Consider the following 24612-nt stretch of genomic DNA (forward strand, 5'->3'; position numbering starts at 1 on the left):
AATCCATTACAAATAGTCCGGTTTTGCTCAAGTTAATTAGCATTTGTATACGTACTAGATTCTCAAAGAGAAGCAAAGTCTTTGGGTGATGACGATACATTTAGAAATGCACCTAGATTCCCTTTTTGTAGTTAAAGATGATTTGGATGAACCTTGCTAGGAAATTATATTATTATATTTGATGAATATTTAATATTCTGTATGCGTCGTTTAAATTTTCAGGTAATTGATCTTCAGTATAAGGTGCTCGTATTAAAAAATGGAACAGATTGTTTCAGTGAGTATCAAGGCTGAACCTGAAACTGGCGGTGTAAAAGGAGACATTCTCCATACTGGGGAAGGGATATCATGCCCTTTCAAAAGCGAGAAACAAGTAGTTGCTACAGTAAGAGCTGAACGTGGGACTGGCGATGTAAAAGGTGATATTTTCCATACTGGTGAAGAAGCGCCATGTCCCTACAGAAGCGAGAAACTAAGTATTAGTACCGTGAAGGCCGAACGTGGGACTGGCCATGTAGAAGGTGATATTTTCCATACTGGTGAAGAACTGCCATGTCCCTACAGAAGCGAGGAACCAGTTGATGCTACCGTGAAGACTGAAGCGGGGATTGACGATGTAAAAGGAAACATTCTCCATACTGGGAAAGGGACGCCATGTCCCTACAGAAGCGAGGAACCAGGTGTTGCTTCCGTGAAGGCTGAACCGGGGACCCGTACTGAACGACCGTATGCTTTAGAGAGTGATGTACCGATCTTTACAGAAATCGACGTTGATAATCCTGATATAAAACAAGAATATTTGAAATCCTCTCGCAACCCTGAAGTTGACTCCAGTGAGTACTATAATACTGCATTCCACTTTACCATTCAGGGAATATAAATTGTGAATAAAAGTATGTTACGTAATATTGTTGTCAGTAATATTGTGTGTGGTTGTGCAGTTTCTATTGTAGTCAGTAGCCGATAGGGGTGAGTACTACAAACTTCCTATACCCACAGTGCCGAGTACCGAGTATCATCCGTGCTCGCCACATCTATACTTTGCCAACAGTACTCAGTTCAGTTCTGGCCGACACTACACTAAACAATTAAATATATTTCATTTTTAACTTATAAGCGTGATGGAAACCTATCATTCGCAACGTACTTTATTCATGATGCAAAATGTATAATCACACTGGTGAACGATTTATGAAACAAGTCATATTAATTAATCGTAAATTAGTAACCAGCGTAGATTAGCTCAATAAATAAATATAGTTTCGCTCCAGCCCTAGTCAGGGTCTATTACAAGTAGATCAATCCATGGGGTGCGATTACAAACGCTGTCTTCATCTGTACATATTGAGACAGCTACCTCGGTTTGGTGAATTTTGATCTACCGAAATGTCGCTACGTGTTTTCACGACGTCATCTCAAACGTCGTAAGATCGAATTTAACCAATTCATGCGTTCGTTGCTTAATTAAAATTTAAGCGTTTTTCTTTCGTATTTCAAATAAGCTTCTGTGATAAAAAGTATATATGGGTATGGCTGCGAATCTTGGCACCTTACCAAAGCTCAAAACACCAAACTTCCGAGTTTTGAGAGTAAGTTCTTGAGAAGAATATGAGGTATGTGGTTCGATTTTACAACTAACATTGAAGTCCAAGAACGGACGCAGCAGCCTCCAATAACGAGCGTCTTGAGGACGCGGTGGTGAACTTGGCTCAGACACGTGCTGCGCATGCCTCAGGAGAACCTCAACCCAAGTTGCCTCTTCTTTAAACCTGCGGGCTCACGCCGTCCTGGAAGGCCGTCAATAACGATCTTTAGACTTTATTCGTCGGAATCAAAGGGTGCTAGATTGACGTGGGAAGTGGCAAAAATGCTGGCTGGCGAAGGGTCTCCCGGAGGCAACTGGTAATGTCCACATGCTCCACTTAGGAGCGGATGTGGAAAAAAAACAAAATATTAAAAGTAGCCACATCAATGCGATTATGAATCACAATTATAGCAAAAAGTGCTCGCCTAAACACAATGTTTATATGACGTTTGACAATTACGAAGACGGTATGGTTAACTTTTGTACTATCTCTATCTGCTGACGTATTACAAAACTTGCTCTATCGATACATAGATATGTGCCTTCAGGAAGATAAGAAATAGCCTGGAAAATATATAATAAACATACAATCATTCTTCACAGTGGCAATATTTTTACCAAATCTCAAAGGTCCTTGGTCTTACGCATACCCTCTAATTACCTCGAGTTTTCAAACCGAATGACTAGATGCAGCCATATATAAATATAGCAGCATCTTCCTTTGAAAACTAGCAATTATTTCAGAATTTAATTCTCCTTTAAAATTTACTTATTTCTCTTTCACATTTCAAATAGACTTTTAAGCAGTAGTACCAAAATTTAAAAATATGGACAACGTACGTTGGATTATATTGTTCAAAAAATATTTAATTTGTTGCCACTTGACATGAAAACATGTCATAGTAAAAATAAAATTATGTTTCTGTTACGTAAGTGGTTAGTAGACAAAACGTTCCTATATTGATTTATTATTTATGTAAAACATTTTTTTTTTCCATTGAATACATTTTTGTTATTTTCTTAGGTTAACCTTTTCTTTTGTTTCTTTCTTATTTCATTTACATTTTTTAGATCCTAATTTTAATATGTACTTTTAATTTTCTTATTATTTCATTTTTTTCTGTAGATATGAATTAAAATTCTCGATTTACTTTACTTTGTTTAAATAATTTTTCATCTTTTTTTGATTATATTTATGAGCACACACTATTTATATGTGTGTTTATTTTTTTTTCCTATATTTAAAATATATTCAAGTAAATTACTATTCTTTAATTATAATTGTTTTATTTTACTCTATTTTTCTACTTTAAAAAAAAATCTTCAAACTATTTTTTATTATTTTATACGTATACAGTATTATGTCTGTACTAATGTCTGAGCACCCGATGACAAACTATTATTGAATAGTTTATCGGGACAAAATATATCTTAATACTTTGTTTTCTTTATAATGTATTAATATTGTAATAATGTGTATATTTTATTGAATGAAAACATGTGTCAACTTCAGACCGATTAAATTTTTTAATAAATCATCATTAAAGCTTTAAAAATGCGTAGATTTGCAGCATCTAGCCGTTCGGTTAAAAACTGACAGTTAGAATGTCAGAATTTTATTCCCCTTCAAAATTTACTCACTTCTCTTTCGTATTTTAAATAGACTTTAAATAATAAAGTTTCCACCTAAGATCGATTAAAACCTTAAATAATTCGTAATTTAAGCAAAAATTTCTATGATACAAAATTTTGGTCACTCTTAATGAGCAAATATGTGTACGATGGGGTACTTAAACCTTGGTACATACCGATGTATCACCTCCAAACTTGAAGATAAGGGGTCGGTAGTGTATCTTTGTGGTCGCTCGGTAGAATTACTCTTCAACTATACCGTCATGATAAAGGTTGACGTCCTTAAGTTTCGATTGTAATCGCGGCCCTGGGGTGGTATTCCAAATCTTATCTTCCCCTTAGAGAGTGATTCAGTTGAAGAAATCATTTTTTATTGCGACGGCACTTTGCTTCTTGATGGCCATATTGTTGATTAAACGCCAAATGGTGTATAAAACTACTTCATTAACGGAAATTAAACTAATTCGGTTTATTTTAATTTGGACAAACTCAAAATATTGTTGATAAATCCACCTGGTCCATGAAGAAGTATAGAAATTGAAAAAAATAACATTTTCAGGCGTTGCCTAGTATGTAGGTGAAATAATTCAATTAGACGAATCTAACCCGCATAAATAAAGGTTTCAGCTCTTTAACTTCACAAACATCAACAGATGAAAGAATTGAAGGAATATAGTTGTTCGAATATGGGCAGAATGGTGAATGTTACACAGTGTGTAAAGTGGCCACTCAAACCAGCCATTGACAGGTCATAAACCCTGTAGATGCCTAGACTCTTTATTACCTTCTCTTAAATGTTCTTCATCTCTGTTGTAATATGTTAATAATACGGTTTGGTCAATTCAACCTAATTATGTGTTTTGGGTAATGCATAAGGTCGCAATAGTGTTCTAAATGTTCATTTAGTCCGTTTTTGAAGCATTTGTATACACCATTTGACGTTTAATCATCAGTGTGGCCATTATATGAAACAAAGTGTCGTCGCATTAAAAAAATCTTCAAATTAATAACTCTCTAGGGGCTAGAGAAGATTCAGAATACTACCACTGGTATCCGTAAAACGGTGGCCAAATGCTTCTTTGATGTTTCAATATTTTTTCTTGTTTATATTATGACTTCATCTTTTCAGGCACCAAGTCCGCAACATTAATTGTGGAGAGTATAAATCTACCGTCTCATACTGCCGAACCACTACCCGAGTGTGAATATGAGACACGGAAGAAGATGAAGACGGAGGAAACTCGTAATATGCATATGTTGACGAGTGTTGACAAAAAACGGTTTGCATGCTCAGAATGTAAATATACAACTCAACATAACACTAATTTGAAACGTCACATGTTGATACATACCGGCGAAGAACCGTTCGAATGCTCAGAATGTAACTATACAACTCGACAGAAAGGTAATTTGAAACCGCACATGTTGATTCATACTGGCGATAAACCATTTGTATGCTCAGACTGTAAATACACAACTCGAACGAAAGGTAGTTTGAGAAAGCACATGTTGATGCATACTGGCGAAGAACATTATTTCGAATGTTTAGAATGTAAATATACAACTCAACAGAAAAGTAATTTGAAACGGCACATGTTCATACATACTGGCGATGAACCGTTCAAATGCACAAAATGTAAATATACAACTCGACAGAAAAGTAATTTGAAACGGCACATGTTGACACATACAGGCGATAGCTGTTCGAATACTCAGAATGTAAATATACAACTCAACGTAAGATAATTTGAAATGGCATATTCAATACATACTGGCGATAAACCGTTTGCATATTTAGAATGTTACCAAACAACCCTACGAGTAGTTTAAAACTACACATGTTGATGGCGATAAACCTTTCGTTTGCTCAGAAATAAATACAAATATACAACTAAACGGAAGGATTGTTTAAAACACCACATCTTGAGACATACTTACGAGGAACTAAATCGGAAGCAGTATACATATGTAAATGAAAAAAAAAGCCAATTACAAACAGTAAATTTTGGAGTACCGCAAGGATCTATTTTGGGTCCACTATTATATATTTTATATATTAAAGACTTATCAGTGTAAAATTTTAAAGGAAAAATTATTATGTATGCCGACGACATTGGGCTGTTCTATAAAAATCAAACAGACGTATTAACAAACAATGACATAAACGAGGCCTGACTATGTTGACTAAATGGACAAACACAAACTTACTTACACTTAATGGAAAAAAAGCAATATTATCCATTTTTAATCTAGAAAAAAATGTCATAAAATAGACGCTCATATAAATGACGAACGACTAACTGAAATTGAACATGTTAAATACTTAGGACCAACAATAGATAGACAATTGACATGGAATATTCATATCAGCAATTTAATTAGCAAAGTGGCGACATTATTAATTTTTTATTTAAATCAATGGGAAAAATTATAATGTAAGAAACACATTTAAAAGGTCAAATATGTTATATGCAACTACTATGGGGAACAGGATATCAAAATGACTAACAGACTACAAAGACAGCAAAATAAAATATTAAAGTTAGTATATGACTTTCCCTATTTAACAGTAACTAGAGAATTTTTCAAACAAACTAAGCAATTAAATATAACTGAACTCTTTCAACTAGAATCATTAAAATTTATCCATAAATTGATGTAATTGCCACTGATGTAATTGTAGACGAAGAACTAAAACTTTTTTAAAAATGTAGTAAACGTGGACACAATATGAGAATCTCAGAAAAATATCATTTGCAACTTTCTAAAACGAGACAAGGACAGTCGAGACTAATAAACCAGGGACTGAAATTATGCAATAAACTACCAGACAAAACTAAACAGAAGACTCAGACAAACTTTTTAACGGATGTAAAAAATATTATCAGCAACAGAGTTTGAATAAAAAATTATACATTATTTTTGTAAAATGAATGTAATAATCCGTAAGGGTCAATAAATAATTTTTCAAATAAAAAAAATACATTTCAATAATTTGGTAATTTTTCTTGGTAAAGTTACTTTGGTAAGTAACTTTTTGGTAAAGTTTCTTGTCGATGTGTATTTTTTCACTTATTCCTATTTTTTTAATTCACTTACTGTTTCTTCATGAATATGTTTTTAAAAAATCATAATTTATGAAAATGAATTTATTTGACTTGTGTTTAATTTTAGATTTTGTGAAATAAATGATTTGCCAATATTTGATTGTTATAATTCCTGTTGTACTTATTAAGTATGATATATAATATTTATAGTTGATTCGGTAATAAACATGTTTCGTATGCATAATAATGTTTTTTTCTTCTAAGCATTTACTGAATATTAATAATTTTTAACGCATTGTGGTCAAATATTTTATTAAATGTTATTAAATATTTGTATTAAACTACTTACCTACTTTTTTATGTCTACCGGTTTCGAAACGTACCTATCTCTTCGTCAGGACGCCGATTAAACCAACATGCAAAACCCACTATTCGCCTTCACCATAGTTGTTGTGCAAAAATATAAAATCAACCCAACATGCATTTGAATAAGCACATGGACAGATTCAACTTACCCTGAAGATGGCTCCTGCAATGGTAGCCGAAACGTCGGAATAAATTCAACACACATGGTATCACCCAAAAAGGAACATATTAATCGATTTAAAATCTCAATAAAATATAACTTATCCGTAAATTATGTCGGCCTCGTGGTGAGCGCGTTAGCCTGCCATGCAAGAGGTCTCGGGTTCGATTCCCGGCATGGTTGATGTGAAATATTTATTTTAAAGGTGTCACACTAGAATATTTCATATTGCATGGTCCCTGGACTAGTACCTGAAGCGTAAGACTGATCATCTTACTTTCATGTAACATAAATGATCCAGATACGCTGCGATTGTGTACCGATGCAGTGCCCTTTGCATCATTAGGTGCGGAAAGGGAACGGTGATGATGTAGATTATCCACAACAAAAAATCCGAATTTCGTATTAAATCCGAAAATATCACCAAATTTCACTACAAGACTTTTTGTTTCATTTGAGTTTACATTTTGACAATCTGTATGGTTTTGATTCAAAGAATGTTAATTTCACAAATAAAATTAAGTAAGTACCGTATCCTATATGTATGTCTATGACTTTCTACATTTTCGTAGTATGATCTACGATATTGTCTATGCGCCTTATCGAAATGGCCGCACCCCATTTGTCAGACATCATATCGATTGTTTCGTACAGGATTCCATGTTGCTAAGGCTTTGCCCGTTTAAAACGTGAGTTTTTAAAATATTATTAAAAATCAACCGTAGCACAGGATGGCACGCAAGTATTCCGTAGGGCTGTTCTTTAAAACCTTAGAGTAATGAGCCGCTTCCGCGGTGGAGCCGCCCGTGCGCTCAGAAATCATTCTAGGGTTATCAATAACAAAATAAGCTACAGTTTACAATAAAACAATGTGCAGTAGGTACTCCGCACCGTCCATTACACGTTTGTTGTTATACAAAAAAACACAACCAAAAATTTTCAACGCTTTTATTCTATGCGTTAGTGCAAAATGCCGTCTCTTCACCCTACACTTGTGGCGCTTCATTTATTATTTTATTCATTTATTTATTTATACATTTTATAATATTACATACATTTTTTTGTACACTTTGCCCAGCTAACAAGGTTACATACCCCGTTCCAAGCTAGGCAATTACATTTTAATACATGATAATAATTTACAAATTAAAAGCAAGCACAGACAAAATACAAACTTACTCGTATGCATATATTGATACATACACATATATACATACACACATACATATATATATACATACATATATATATGTATATCATCATTCCCTTTCATTGGTACACCAATCGCAGTGTATCTTGATCTTTTTTGTTACATGAAGGTAAGATGATCAGTATTACGCTTCAGGTACCAGTCCAGGGACTAAGAAATATTTTAGGGTAAAAACAACCTTTCAAATAAATATTTCACATGTCGGGGAATCGAACCCGAGACTTCTTGCATGGTAGAAAAACGCGCTAACCATTACGCCACGAGGTCGACATACATACATCCATACACACAAACATACACATACACAAATTTTAGTTTAATACATCAAGCACTTTTACAGTTGTATGACAGTTTGTTTTGGAATCTCTCAATTATTCTGAAAGGTTGTGGTAATGTGGTAAAGTAATGTCTTTTTATATTTGTTCATAATTTTACTGCTGAAAAGTTATTATAACTTGAATGTAGGTTTTTTATTGAAAATAAACTACATTTTTTTTAATTACACACTATTTTGTTACACAAATAATTCAATTTTTAACCATTTCTTTGAAGAAAGACTTGAGTCCGCAGTTTTTTTGTGAATCCGATGTTAAATGATTTTTCCATCGAAGTTGTGACATTTTTCTTTGATATATAATTTTTAGCAACTCTCAAACATTCTCTATCGGATAAGGGTTCGGATTTGATTTAAAATAAGACTCGGACTGCTGTTGTGAAAATAGAAATATTTACAGCAGACGAACTGCGCGTAGGTGCTGAATTTTTATTTTATTTATTTTTATTATTAATTAAACGTATAATACACGAACAATAAAGCGGGTGATGGGAACGAATGGAGACGTTTGGAAGAGGACTTTATCCAGCAGTGGATAGAGTAAGGCTGAAGAAGATGAATAATCTCAGGAATAAATAAAAACTCATTTAGTAAGGTACATAAAAAGAAAACATTCAATTTAATTACCTTGTTTTCTCATCTGCACCCAGTGGTCCATTGGGCACTGCCCGACACTACAATCGCAGTGTATCTAGATGTTTTTTGTTACAAGGAAAGTAAGGTGATTTAGTCAGGTACCAGCCCTGGCAGCGACTACCATTCTTGAGGTCCTGGATTTGACTGATGGTGGGTGATAGGTGAATTTAAAGTATTGATTTCTAAGGTGGTTCTACATTGCAATTTTTAATTGTTCCTGCTAACGTTATATTTGTAAAAAAATTAATATTATAATAATTAAAGCCATAAAAGGCGCATGATTGCGGATCAATTGTTTATTTATAATTTACCAATAATCGGATCTACTGTGCCGATTTGCTGGCTGAAATTAATTGTAATATTCCCTTTCGTCGAACTAGACATACTGCGTTACTGAGCAACGACAAACTCAACACCAGAGCAGCTCAGAAGCTCATTTTGCCAAATTTTAAAAGATGTGCCATCTTGATATTTTTAACGACTCAGCTCTACGTTACAAACGGAAGCTGAGTCTCATTTACAATAATAATATTTAGCCTCTATTAACAACATTTAGCCTCGATTAATAACATTAGCCTCTATTAATAATATTTAGCCTATTTAAAAAATATATATAACACAAACACCATATTTCACACAAATACAGTTATGCGTCAAACATATTCTAGTCACAATTGGTTGTCCTGTCAGAAATTGTATTATATATTGTGTTGTGTACGTAATTAATGCTGTGTTAGGTTTATGTTTTTTGTAACAACACTGTAATTATACTGATATAGCACTCTGTGCACAACTATAAACTTAAATAAAATAATAATAAAAAAGAATAGTCCTGTTTTGTTATCTCGACTTAACTAGCATTCGTATACCTACTATATTCACAAAGGGTAGTGAAGTCTTCGGGTGGGATGCTTACATTTAGAAATGTGACAAGATCAATAGTTAAATAAGATTCGGATAAGTCTTATTTCATAAAAAATATTAATGCCAAGAAATATGACATTGTTAAATGTATATTCAATATTTTGTTTTCGTCATTTTCTTTTTAGGTGATTGATCTTAGTGGTGAGGTGTTAGTATTCAACTATGGAACAGATCGCTTCGGTGAGTGTCAAGGCTGAACACGAGGCTGGCGCTGTAAAAGCAGATTTTCTCCATACTGGGGAAGGGACGGCATGTCTCTACAGAAGCGAGAAACCAAGTGTTGCTACTGTAAAGGCTGAACCGGGGACCGATGATGTAGGAGGAGACATTCTCCATACTGGGAAAGGGACGCCATGTCCCTATAGAAGCGAGGAACCAGGTGTTCCTACTGTGAAGGCTGAACCGGGGACTGGCGATGTAGGAGGAGACATTTTCCGTACTGGGGAAGGGAGGCCATGTCCCTACAGAAACGAGGAACCAGTTGTTGCTACCGTGAAGGCTGAACCGGGGACTAGTGATGTAGGAGGAGACATAACTCATACTAAGGAAGGGACGCCATGTCCCTACAGAAGCGAGGAACCAGGTGTTGCTACTGTGAAGGCTGAACCGGGGACCAATACTGAACAACAGTATACTATAGAGAGTGATATACTGATCTTTACGGAAATCGACATAGATTATCCTGATATAAAAAAAGAATGTTTGGGATCCTATCGCAACACTGTTGAACAACAAGTTGAATCTAGTAAGTAATTTTGCATTCCACTTTACCATTTAGGGTATATAAATTTGCTACAAAGGTTAGTAATAATATTGAAAAATTGAAATTATTTGTAAAGAAATGGCTTCTTGATTCGAATCCCGAGAACTGCCTTGAGAAGGTTACCCACTAAGCAGTAGACTAGTAAATATCCAACTATTGTTGCATGCATGATAGGCGCCGTGGCGCAGTGGATCAGACGGCTAACTGTGAAACTGGCATCGCGGGTTCGATTCCCGCCAGTTGCTATAAAGATAATCAAGAAGGTTTTTTTTATCAATTGGTCTGGGTGTTGTGGTAGACTATTTCTTTTTAAAAAAATAACAGAAAATGACGTTTTTTGTATCCACACAGTATTATGATGAACATGTCACCTGTAATAATTTATTTCGTATTTGTTCAGATGTTGTGCTACCAGGAACTTTCAAATGTACTGGGAAAAAAAGTCCACGATAAGGGCTTGTTTCTCGGCTCAATATCTGCACAGTACTCATTTATGTGCTGTACTAAATATTAATATTTCCCTCACTAAGCATCCAAAAATTACACATGACGGGGGACCAAACGACCCCAGCGCCTACTTATATATGGCGTCAAGAGATTAAAACGTTGGCAGTGTTCATGACTGTACAATAATTTATTCATGTTTTCGCGTACACATATTTTATTCGTGTATTTTATTCATTTTTGTTAGTTTGCCGAATGCTTATGTACATAAAGTGAAATTGACCAAATCGGTCTATGGGGGATTCGAATCCCCCCTTCAGTCCGGCTAGGTTAAAATGTTTATTTTTCTATTATTTATTTACATGTAGATTTAACTATACTTTTAGATTTATTATTTTATGTATATATTTTTCAGACGCCTTAAATAACTTAAATGAAGGCTTCGACACGGGTTGTGCCAAGTATTGTGTAATGTGGAAAAAATATTATGAAAAAAAAATATTACTTTCTCTTTTCAGGTACTAAGTTGTTAAAATTATTCGTGGAGAGTATAAATCTACCGTCTCATAGTGCTGAACCACTACTGTTGTGTACGAATGTTGACAAGAAACAGTTCGCATGCTCAAAATGTAAATATGTTACTCAAACGAAAGGTAATTTCAAACAGCACATGTTAATTCATACTGGTGAGAAACCGTTCGCATGCTCAGAATGTGATTATAAAACTTCCCACAGTAAATGCTTAAAACAGCACTTGTGGACACATACTGGCGATAAACCTTTCGCGTGCTCAGAATGTAATTATATAACTCGTCATAGGAATATTTTAAAACACCACTATTTGATACATACTGGTGATAAACCATTCGCATGTTCAGAATGTAAATATACAACTGAATGGAAGAGTCGTTTAAAAATACATTCTTTGATACATACTGGCGAGAAACCGTTCGCATGCTTAGAATGTAAATATACAACTCAACATAAAGCCAATTTGAAGAAGCATATGTTAATACATTCAGGCGAGAAACCGTTTGCATGCTCAGAATGCAATTATGTAACTCGACAAAAGAATAGTTTAAAATTGCACTTTTTGATACATACTGGCGATAAACCGCTCAAATGTTCAGAATGTAAATATACGACTCCACATAAAGGTAATATGAAGAAGCACATGTTAAAACATTCAGACGAGAAACCGTTTGCATGCTCAGAATGTAATTTTAGAACTCGACACAGTAAATGTTTGAAACAGCACAAGTTGACACATACTGGCGAGAAACTAAAATAGTAATATATAATTTCGTTAAATTAAGGAGAAACGCAGCGAACAATTGAAATAGTTGACTTTCTTGGGTATCTATTTTTTTTTTTTTGTGAATACCTTTTTTTTAAATTTTATTCACGTTGGTACCTACTGTTTCTTTATTACTTAAAATAATACATTTAAAGCTTTTATGTATGAATGTCTAAAATGTGTTTTATTACTTTACGTTAGTTTTATCAAATAAACTAGCACCATCAGATATTTCTGTGTTTTTTCTACCTCTTCTTTTCGTTCTCTGTTATCTCGTTTCGTAATTTTCATCAAAAATTTTCAAAGTTTGGAAAAAACGCAAAAAAATGTTATATTATAAGTCTGAAGAAAAAATCTCAATATTATTTATTTGGTTAAGTAAAAAATATCTATTTTCGTAATTTTGAGATTTTAAAACTTTACCACTCGCCTTTTCATGATTCAGTGTATATTGTGATAATAGAATATTAAAAGAAAACTCACAAAAAATGCCCAAAATTGCCGACATTTAAAACTGGGTCTTATTTGACCCAACGCCACCGCGCACGTATTTTGGGAGACCAATATTCGTTATCCCCATACAGTGTAATAAAGTCCCACCAGAACCCCGATTACAATGTCAAGTTAAGAGAGTTAAAATTCATTATATTATTTAAGAATTCGATTGTTAAGTAAAACGAGGTGGACATTTTGTTACTATTGCCAGGCTAGTCGAATTCGTATCCGGCTTATTAATAAGCCTCAGTTTATTAAACTGTATTAATTTGACTTAATTACTGAATGACTAATTACTGTAAATTTTTTGAGTTACCTATTTTTTTAAATATCATCATCATTCTCTTTCCGCACGTAATGGTGCATAGGGCACTGCATTGGTACACCAATTGCAGCGTATCTTGACCATTTTTGCTATATAAAGGTAAGATGATCAGTCTTACGCTTTGTTTTATAATCCAGTCTAATATTTTTTGTGCTAAAATACAACAAAACAAAACACAAAATTATCGTACATTTGTGATATGATAATATATTGTTTGCGGTCTGGCAACATTACGCGGCCACTTCGTGCATGCGCGCAGGTGGGATGTTGTGCAGAGGGGAGAGGTATTTGGAATTTTTTGGACACAGCGCGATGATTCTACCCGCCTTTTGATTTATTATAATTCCATGCTGAAATATGTCGATATAGTTTTTATTTTCTCTAACTGAACGGTTTTGATAGAGAGGAACAAATTGCTTTAAGGCATCATGCCTGCTTTTTCATACGAATAAAATGAAATTTTATATAAATTGTAAAATAAATAAACGGTATAATGAGTTTTACCCGGGTATGAAAAAAATCAGAAAGAAGACGACCATTAGTTCCGAATCGATTATTGTAGATACAAAATATGTTTATGCATTCCATAGGTATGTACGAAAGGAGTTGATGGGATGCATTTTAATTGATTTTTATATTTTACACACTGTCAATAATTTACAAAAAAATAATTAAATATAAGTACCTACTGTAAAGTATATTTATGCGTAAGACCTTTTACATCATAGCAGAACCATCTATGATATTGTCTATGTGCCTTCTCAAAATGGCCGATCCCCGTGTGTCATACGCAATATCAACCATTCCGTTCTGTATTCCATGTTACTAAGGTTTTATCTTATAAAACGTGAGTTAGTTATTTTTTTATCCGCTATAGCAGTGGATGGCATGAAAATCTTTGTTCGTAAATTAAATATCTCTTGCATATAATGTCTTGCCTCATTTCACGGAGATTCGAGTATTAGGCCGCTACAGCTTTATAGCCACCCATCATTCAAGGATTATCAATCACGAAGTCCGCTATAGTTAACAGCAAAACAATGGACCGTAGTAATTAAGTAAGTACTCAAGTCAAGAATCCCAAGCAGCGACGAAACCGTTTGTTACACATCTGTTGTTATACCGAAATCCAAACCAAAAATTTGCAATGCTTTTGTTCTAAGCATAAGAGCGAATATCTACTGCGGTGGCGCCTCTGAGTCTAACCCTTAGAGCTTGTCCAGAAAGGGGGAATTCGCTGCGATTCTCTCGTGCGTAATACGCTCTACCGTTGCGTCCAGAAGGAGCGTACCAACGTGCCAGAATTTGGGGACGAATTTAGTCAGAAAACATGGAGTTGAACGAAGCGCTCTTGATATGAATGAATTCGCGAGAAACCTTTCACGAGTAGTGAAATTTTCAGGTTACAATGATGATGCTAACATTTAAAAATGCGCCTAGTTTCCCATTTTAACAATAAAGTACGATTTGGATCAATCTTATTTCCTGAAAATATTTACACGAATAAATAGGAAGTTATTAAATTCATATTCACTATTCTGTATGCATCGTTTACTTTCAGGTGATTGATCTTAAGTAGTTTGGTGTAAGAAGAAAACTTAAAAATAATAAAAATAAAACCATAATATAAGTATATATAAACTAAACAAATGTATGCATGGTATATTTGACAATGGAACGGACCACGTCAGTGAATGTCAAGTCTGAACCAGAGACTGGGAGTATAAAAGGAGATATTCTCCGTACTGGGAAAGAGACGCTATGTCCCTACAGAGGCGAGGAACCAGGTGTTGCTACCGTGAAGGCTGAAGCGGTTACGAGCGATGAAAAAGGAGAGATTATCCATACTGAGGAAGGGACGTCATGTCCCTACAAAAGCGAAAAACCGGGTTTTGCTACCGTGAAGGCCGAAGCGGGAACTGGCGATGTAAAAGGAGACATCTTCCATACAGGGGAAGGGACGCTATGTCCCTACAGACGCGAAGCACTAGGTGTTGCTACCGTGAAGGCTGACAATGTAGAAAGACATGTTCTTTATACTGGGCAAGGGACGTCATATCCCTACAGAAGTGAGGAACCAGGTGTTACTAACGTGAAGGCTGAACCGGGGACCAGCACTGAACGAAAGTATGCTTTAGAGAGTGATTTACCGATCTTTACGAAAATCGACATAGATCATCCTGATATAAAACAAGAATGTTTGGAATCCTCTCGCAACACTGAAGTTGAATCCAGTGAGTAATACTGCATTCCACTTTACCATTTAGGGAGTATAAATTGTAAATAAAAGTATAAAATATGTTTTTTTATCAATATTCCTACAGAGATGAGGTAGAATTTTTTTCAAATTCAGGATTATCGATATTCGAGCGTTTACAGGGCTTATGACCTGTCATTGGCTGGGTTGAGTGGCCACTTTACGTTTTTTACAACATTCCCCATTCCGCTTATTAGCGAATATCGACACAGGTACCATTTTGATTCTTGTATATATCTTATTAAATGAGAAACCATTCACTAGCGTGTTGGAGCACCATCTATGTATTGATATTGAAGTTAAGTATTTTTAATTAGCATATTACTTTATTTTATGTATTATTAAATATTGATAAAAAAATATTTACCTACTCCCCCTCGGGAGAAATCCAGATTTGTGTATGTACAAAAATACACATACCAAAAAATAATGTTGTGTATAAAATATGTTTGGAAATATTGTGTGGTTGGGCGGTTCCTATTGTAGTCAGTAGCCGATAGGGGTGAGTACTACAAACTTCCTATACCCACAGTGCCGAGTACCGAGTATCATCCGTGCCCGCCACATCTATACATTGCCAACAGTACTCAGTTCAGTGCTGGCCGAGACCACACTATTTTTTATTTAATATACTTAATTTTTAAATAATGAGCGTAATGGAAAACTGATAAATCGGCAACGTACTTTATTCATGATTCAAAATATGTAATCACTCAGGCAAACGTATTTATTAATCAACTTGCGTTTGTCCAAATGTGTGTAGACAAGGACTGAATTGAATGCCCTAAAAAGCTGTTAATATTTCAACGCAGATGATTGAATTGATACAAAAAATTAAAGGAATATAGATCTTCAAATACAGGTAGAATGAATGTTACAAAGTGTATAAAATGGCCACTTGAATGAATGGCCAATGACATGTCATAAGCCCCGTAGATGTCTAGACTTCTATATTCCCTTCTGTAAAACGTTCTTCATCTGTATTGCAATATGCTAGCATTTATTATTGATGAAACAAGTCAAAGCAATTAATATTAAGTTAGTAATCATTTGATACCAGCGAAGGCTAGTCAGAGTCTATTACAAGTAGGTCTCTGGTATCCCCTGAACGGTGGCCATATCCTTCCCACCAGGTTTATATTATGACTTTATCTTTTCAGGCTCTAAGTCGAAGGCATTATTTGTGGAGAGTTTAAATCTACCGTCTCATAGTGCAGAACCACTACCCGAGTGTGAATACGAAACACGACAGAAGGGAAAGACGAAGAAACCTCGTAATGTACATCTGTTGACGAGTGCTCATAAGAATCGGTTTAATTGCACAAAATGTAAATATACAACTCAACATAAAGGTCATTTCAAACAGCACATGTCAATACACACTGGTGAGAAACCGTTCGCTTGCTCAGAATGTAAATATACTACTCAACGGAAAAATCATTTCGAACGCCACGTGTTGATACATTCAGGCGAGAAACCGTTCGCATGCTCAGAATGTAAATATACAACTCTACAGAAAGGTTATTTAAAACAGCACATTTTGATACATACTGGCGAGAAACCGTTCGTATGCTCAGAATGTAAATATACAACTCGACAGAAAAGTCTTTTGAAACAGCACATAATGAAACATACTGGCGGGAAACCGTTTGAATGCTCAGAATGTAAATACACAACTCATCACAAAGGTAATTTTAAGCTGCACATTTCGATGCATGCTGGCGAGAAACCATTTGGATGCTTAGAATGTAAATTTACAACTCGACATAAGCATGTTTTAAAACAGCATATGTTTAAACATTCAGACGAGAAACTGATCGCATGCTCAGAATGTAAGTATGTAACTCGACATAGTAAAAAATTAAAAAGACACATGTTGATCCATTCTGCGGAGAAATCATTCGCATGCTCAGAATGTAATTATTTAGCTCGACGTAAGATTAGTTTGAAACAGCACTTGTTGATACATACTGGCGATGTTTAACCCACGGTTTCATTCGCATGATCAGAATTCGAATATACAACACAACAAAAAAGTCGTTTGAAACGGCTCATTTCGATACATTTTACGATTATATTCGTATTTGTATTACGCTATGGTATTGTAATATTGTATTGTATTTCATGGTGGACATTCGTATTGGCAATATGATCATGAGAATGAATGACAATATCTCTCAAAGTCCCTCCATATAATTTGTCAAATTCAATTAAAATCGCGAAACATACATACAAGTTTTATCAAATTAAACATTTCAATAATAACTTTTTGCAAAAAAAAAACATTTTTTGTATCAGTGAAACCGGAAGAAAGACCGACGGTCCTATTTTTTTATTTAGACGAATACAAATAAACCTTATAACATTTTTCTGTGTTTTTCTTACGTTTCCTTTAACATTTCCTTCCCAGTAAGTAAATCACGAAGCGAGTGCAAATAAATGTGCCGCGTAGTGTACTGTTTGTCGCGTTTCCCTACCATGCTTTAGGTCCCGGGTTCGACTCCTGGCAAGTTCGACATGAAATATTTGTCAAAAAGTTGAATCTACACTACAGTGAAATTATTATAATGTTATATCGAATATGAAAAACATACATAAATTATTTTCCTTTTAAAATTTTATTTGCACACATTGTTTAATTATTTTTTACATCTAAATATGTTTTTTATACTAAACTGCTGTGTTATATATTTAGTATTTATGTAAAATAATACTTTTATATTTAAATTTTAAGTTTTTCACATTATATTGAAATGTTTATTTTATTTTTATTATGTTTCTTTTTAAGGTAAAAGGCACTGCGTGCCGTGTATGTTAATAAATAAATAATATCAACAATTTTTTCAGTATATTCACTTATTTGCAGACAGGCTGGATTTCCTCTCTAGGGAGTTATTCAGATCTATTTTTTTTTGTTACAGGGAAAAACATTTTCGAAAAGGCAATATGGAAGCCTTGGCATTTACAAAGCTTATGACCAGCCATTGAATGGTTAAAGATAAGACTTTACACACTGTGTATCATTTACTATTTTGCCCATGCTTAAACGTCCACATTTCCTCAACTCTTCCATTTGTTGACTTTCGTAAAGTTTATGAGCTGAAACCTTTATTATGTGGGTGAGATTCATCACTCAGACCTAATTCACCGACTAGGCAACGCCTGAAAACAATCCTTATACTTCTTATAACAGTTAAACCAGCCAATAACTGGTAATAAGCTCTGTAAATGCTTCGCCTTCCATATTCCCATCTCAAAAATGTTTTCCCGCTCTGTGCAACAAATTTCGAATATAATATCATCACGACTGAATTTTTGGGTTTTCAACCATACAGTAGTCATCGAGTGGAAAACACCCTTTCAAGAAAAACTGTATTCTTTAACCGACCGGACACTATGTCTCTCATTAGCCAGATAAGTACCGTAAAGTATATTGATGTCTATGACTTTTTATATCGTCGTTTTATCATCTGTGGTATTGTCTATGTGCCTCCTCGAAATGGCCGCACATCATATCAAGCATAATGTGCTGTAATCCGTGTTCCTGAGGTTTATGTTTATAAAACGTGAGTTCTTTATTTTCTTTTGGAAGTTCAACAAGAATACTTAAATTCACACAATTTGTACGCTAGCATCGGAGGGCATACTTTGTTGTATGGAAAATACTGGACATGACGTGTGCTTGTAATATGTAGAGTCCAGAAAAATAATTTTTTCCCCTGAAGTCCCCTGAAGTGAATTGAACAAAAGACGAATTTTTAACTTGGAAAACTTAAACGAACATATTTATGCAGAAAGCAGCCAGTCTACAATTTAAAATAAATTACATATTGGTGTTATCAAATCTAGAAAGGTCATTTCTTTGTTCCGCTAAAAAAACCAGGCCGCTTTGTACAAAAAAAAACTGTAATAATTGCTTTTTGAAAATTTCATATCACAAAGATAAATATCACCTCATACATTCAGAGTTTGTGTGAGGTTTCATTTGATATAAGATCAGACTGTTTTCTCCAAAATCCATATTTTATGTCGCGTAGTCAGCCAGACCATCGAATCACCAGAATTCCTTTTAAGCATAATTAAATTGTTTTTTAAGTTTTTATAAAAAAAATGCTAGTGTAACTCAAAAAGTTCTTATTTCAAATGAAAAACAATTTTTATATTTTGACGTAAGAATGTCTTTATTTTTAAAAGGAAAATTTATAACGTGAATTCGCATACAAGTTTTTATTGTCTTTATCAGGCTCAATAGTCCAGCACCCTGGGTCAAGTCTTCTTTATTTATTCTCAAATGTCAAAAATATTTTTGTAAAATTATATTGTTAAGTGTCCTCGGCACGGGTAACCCCAGTGAGGTCACACTTTTATTTTTATTATTAATCATAGTTTGTAATGGAATAAAATATGAATATGTTCAATACATAATGACATAATACGCGTCAGAGTTTTACCATGGCTAGCTGATTCAATCACTTTTGATATATAAGCAACATTATGTTCTGAAACTTTTAAAAATAACTTACCTTTATAATCATCTCATTTTAGATTTTCTTCATTTAGTCTAAAACCTGCATTACCTATATTAGTAATCAATGTCTTACTGAAAATTTCTGAAAATACGCAAAGCTATTTAGTTTAACAATGCCAGATTAAAACATTTAAGTTTGTCAGTGAAAATTATTGATGGAAGTTCATTATAATTTATTATAAAAATAAAAGACGAGCCAAATTTGTGGATTAATGTATCACTCGTCTTTTATTTATATAATTATTTAAAATGCCAGATTATTTGTAATAATCCTAAGCATTTCTTGAACCAAATTGTTTTTAATGCTATAAATCACTGTACAGAGTATTTTAAAATTAGAATATGCTCTCTGTAAGACAGTTTAGGTCCATTGGTTTCCCGAATTCTTAGTTTGACATCCATAATCACATAATTTTCTCATGGCTCATTAAATGACCGTCGAGCATTAACAGTACGGCGCGGCAGTTTTATTTTTTTTCAATGCATTATTCTGAGACTGGTCTTGTAGCAAATGGACACTGTTTTGTATAAAGACTACCAAAAACAGAATTTCACTGATGGAACATTTGTTTTGCCTCAATAACATGGAATGGGCCAAAGTTCACGCGCGATTCTTATTATAAACAATATAATGCAAACACCAAAACACTGTGAAGGTTTTTAGATGTTTGATCGAAAACTTATGAACGATCAAAGTTTTTAACTATTTCTGTGGAGACTTTGATCACTATTAACCTCTTCCTGATTCAGGCTATGCAAGCTTAGCGTCTAACGAACTAGACGGCGCGACGGTATATGTTTTGGGCTGACTCTGATCGTTCTTTTCCTGGACTCTTCATATGGTTTTTATAGAGTTTAACAATAGTAAAATAAATAGATCAAAATTCTAATCAACTAACAGATCAAATTTATTGTCTATAGAGTGCATTATAGTGAGTGTTGTATGAGAATTTAATATAGACAAATTAATATACATCAAAGATTACGATTTTTGTTGAAAGTCAGTCAGTAAAGTCATGTGGCCATAAAAAAACATTTTGAACTCGTTCATTCTCTTCGCTTGATGACTATCGTAAATCGTGAGCAATCTACACAATGATCAATATAATAACATAGGTATCGAAATAAACTACCTATGCTGTTCAATTCGTTACGGCGCGATGATGCTTGCATTTTAAAATGCGCCTAGTCTCCCATGTTAATAATTAAATACCATTAGGGTAAATCTTATTTCGTGAAAATATTAATGCGCGGAAATATAAAGTTGTTAAATTAATATTTTAATATTATGTATGCATCGTTTACTTTTCAGGTGTTTGATCTTCAGTATTATGGTGTTCGTATTTGACTATGGAACAGATTGCTTCAGCGAGCGTAAAGGCTGAACCAGAGATTGGATGTGGAAAAGGAGATATTCTCCATACTGGGGAATGACACCATGTCCCTACAGAAACAAGAAACCAGGTGTTGCTACCGTGAAAGCTGAACCGGGGACTGGCGATGGAGGAGATATTCTCCTTACTGAGGAAGGGACGCCATGTCCCTACAGAAGCGAGGAACTGGATGTTGCTACCGTGAAGGCTGAACCGGGGACATTCGATATAAAGGGAGATATTCTCTTTACTAGACAAGGGACATCATGTTTCTCCAAAAGCGAGACACAAGTTGTTGCTACCGTGAAGGCTGAACGTGGGACTGGCGATGTAGAAGGTGGTATTCTCCATACTAGAGAAGGGACGCTATGTTCCTACAGAAACGAGGAACCAGATGTTGCTACCGTGAAGGCTGAACCGGGGACCAGTACTGAACAACAGTATACTTTAGAGAGTGATAAACTGATCTTTACGGAAATCGACATTGAATATCCTGATATAAAACAAGAATGTTCAGAATCCTCTCGCAATACTGAAGTTGGCTCAAGTGAGTAATAATAATATATAAAGTGTAAATAAAAACATGAAATGTAATATTGTTGTCAATAATATTGTGTGGTTAGGCAGTTCCCATTGTAATCAGTAGCCGATAGGGGTGAGTACTTCAAACTTCCTATACCCACAGTGCCGAGTACCGAGTATCATCCGTGCCCGCCACAGCTATACATTGCCAACAGTACTTAGTTCAGTGCTGGCCAAAACCACACTATTATAATTGAATATACATCATGTTCAACGCGCGATGGAAAACCGAATCATTCGCAACGCACTTTATTCATGATGTCAAACATATACTCACGCAGGCGAAAGAATCATGAAACAAGTCATAGTAATTAATCGTAAATTAGTAATTATATGATACAAGCGTGAATTAACTCAATCAATATTAAAAGTTTTCCTCTAGGCCTAGTCAGGGTCTTTTGTAAATAGGTCCCTGGTGTCCACTAAACGCTGGCCCATATCTTCCCACCAGGTTTATATTATGACTTTATCTTTTCAGGTTCTATGTCAACAACATTATTTGTGGAGAGTATAAATCTACCGTCTCATAGTGCTGAACCACTACCCGAGTGTGAATACGAAACACGACAGAAGAGGACGACGAAAAAACATCCTAATGTATATCTGTTAGCGACTGCTGACAAGAAACGGTTTACATGCTCAGAATGTGAATATACAACTCAACGGAAACGTCAATTGAAACAGCACATGTTAATTCATACTGGCGAGAAACCGTTTGCTTGCTCGAAATGTAATTATATAGCTCGACATAAGAATAGCCTAAAACATCACATGTTAATTCATTCCGGCGAGAAACCGTTCGGATGCTCAGAATGTAATTACGTAACTCGACAAAAAGGTCATTTAAACGACACGTGTTAATTCATTCAGGCGAGAAATTGTCCGCATGCTCAGAATGTAATTATGTAACTCGATGTAAGAACAGTTTAAAACAGCACTTGTTGATACATTCTAACGAAAAACCTTTCGCATGCTTAGAATGTAAATATACAACTAAACAGAAAGGTTATTTAAATCAACACGTATTGGTACACACTGGCGAGAAACCGTTTGCGTGCTCAGAATGTAATTATTTATTTCGACATAAAATAAGTTTAAAACATCATTTGCTGACCCATACTGGCGAGAAACTGACTGCATGCTCAGAACATAAAAACTCAACTCAACAGAACGATAATTTAAATCAGCATGCGTTGATACGTACTTCCGAGAAACCGTTTGCGTGTTCAGAATGTAAATATACAACTCATCAGAAGGGTCATTTAAATCAGCACGTGTTGATACATACTGGCGAGAAACCGTTTGCATGTTTAGAATGTAAATATATAACTCAACGGAAGAGTAATTTAAAACAGCACATGTTAATACATAATATAGGTGAGAAACCGTTCGCATGCTCAGAATGTAAATATATTACTCAACGGAAGAATCATTTAAAACAGCATATGTTCATACATACTAAAGAGAAACCATTTACATGCTTTAGAATGTAATTTTGTTACTCGACATAAACAAAGTTTAAAACAGCACATCATAATACATATTGACAAAAAACCGTTCGCATGCTCAGAATGCAACTATGCAACTAAACAGAAAGATTGTTTAAAACAGCACATGTTGATACATACTGGTGAGAAACCGTTCGCATGCTCAGAATGTAATTATATTACTCGACATAAAAAAAGTTTAAAACAGCACATGTTGATACATACTAATTAGAAACCGTTCCCATGCTCAGAATGTAGTAAGAATAATTTAACGGACGATCATGTAAATCAAAACGCGGTGATACATATCATCTTGATTAAAAATCATAAATTATTACGTTCAAATTTAGATTTCGTCTTGAAATGATCTTGGTTTTTATTCTATTTTATTACTACAAATGTACTTTAATTCACAGAATAATAATGTATGGAAATACTACCTATTGAAATTGTGATTATTTTGATAATTATTTGACTTTCAAGATTTTTGATAATTGAAATGATTTATTTACTTTGAATTTCATTCTCAAACATAAATCCTGAGTATTTTCCAAACCGAATTGTATTCTGAATCGACAATTTAATCTCAATTTATTAAGTATATTAAATCATTTATTTCCATATTTTTTCATGCAAATATTTTGTAAGTCCAATATTATTTATATCTGGTCAACACTTAGATATTATATATGTTTATTGCAAATACACGTCATTATTTATTTTTATTTCTCGAATTTTACTGTGCATTTCACAGATAAACTTAATATTTTTAGTTTTCGTATTAATTTTGAACTTTGGTGTTATACGCACAATTATAAACAACAATTATACGCAAGCAGCGTGGAATAAATTAAAGGTCACGTATAATCATACAGGCAATTATTCGGACTGCCTAGATATTGCAGTGCCTCCGAAATGTTTACAGCTGGACGGGTAAACACCTTCGCTGCCCTACTTCGCCAAAGAGCCTGGAGCCTATGGGAACGCCTGAAAAGCTCTAATAACGCTCTTCTCTAAAGCTAGGGTTTCCTAGGACAGCGGTGCCCGTATTTTAACGGCCGTAGTGAACGGTGATGCGGTGAACAGCCGTCGTAACGTCGACAAGAGAGTGGTTTCCTAGGAAACGGTGTTAAATGGTGTTGATAACACCGTTTTCATAGGAAACCA

General features: G+C 34.4%; 2 protein-coding genes and 2 long non-coding RNA genes across 5 annotated transcripts; all 4 read left to right on the plus strand.

The window, feature by feature from the left end:
• Positions 1-202: 202 nt before the first annotated feature.
• On the plus strand, positions 203-5295 carry LOC148271401 (uncharacterized). Its single transcript, XM_088241432.1, has 2 exons — positions 203-833; positions 4347-5295. The coding sequence occupies exons 1-2, from the start codon at positions 260-262 to the stop codon at positions 4961-4963; spliced, it is 1191 nt and encodes a 396-aa protein (XP_088097558.1). The 5' UTR covers positions 203-259; the 3' UTR covers positions 4964-5295.
• Positions 5296-7382: 2087 nt separating this feature from the next.
• Positions 7383-12627, plus strand: LOC148271402 (uncharacterized). The gene is made up of 3 exons (XM_088241433.1): positions 7383-7479; positions 10020-10639; positions 11620-12627. Exons 2-3 carry the CDS (start codon positions 10057-10059, stop codon positions 12390-12392), a joined length of 1356 nt encoding a protein of 451 aa, XP_088097559.1. The 5' UTR covers positions 7383-7479; positions 10020-10056; the 3' UTR covers positions 12393-12627.
• Positions 12628-13975: 1348 nt separating this feature from the next.
• Positions 13976-17842, plus strand: LOC148271403 (uncharacterized). 2 transcript variants are annotated; one of them, XR_015825105.1, is made up of 3 exons: positions 13976-14276; positions 14780-15452; positions 16636-17842. It is a non-coding gene; the product is annotated as an uncharacterized LOC148271403 (long non-coding RNA). The 2 variants fall into 2 exon arrangements; XR_015825104.1 differs by having other exon boundaries at positions 13987-14065.
• Positions 17843-18952: 1110 nt separating this feature from the next.
• LOC148271404 (uncharacterized) lies at positions 18953-24148 on the plus strand. The gene is made up of 3 exons (XR_015825103.1): positions 18953-19041; positions 21316-21923; positions 22437-24148. It is a non-coding gene; the product is annotated as an uncharacterized LOC148271404 (long non-coding RNA).
• Positions 24149-24612: the final 464 nt, after the last annotated feature.

Source organism: Micrasema longulum, unplaced genomic scaffold, assembly GCF_059751315.1.
Source record: "Micrasema longulum isolate JH-2025_06_02 unplaced genomic scaffold, ASM5975131v1 h1tg002894l, whole genome shotgun sequence".
NCBI classification, from domain to species: Eukaryota; Metazoa; Arthropoda; class Insecta; order Trichoptera; family Brachycentridae; genus Micrasema; species Micrasema longulum.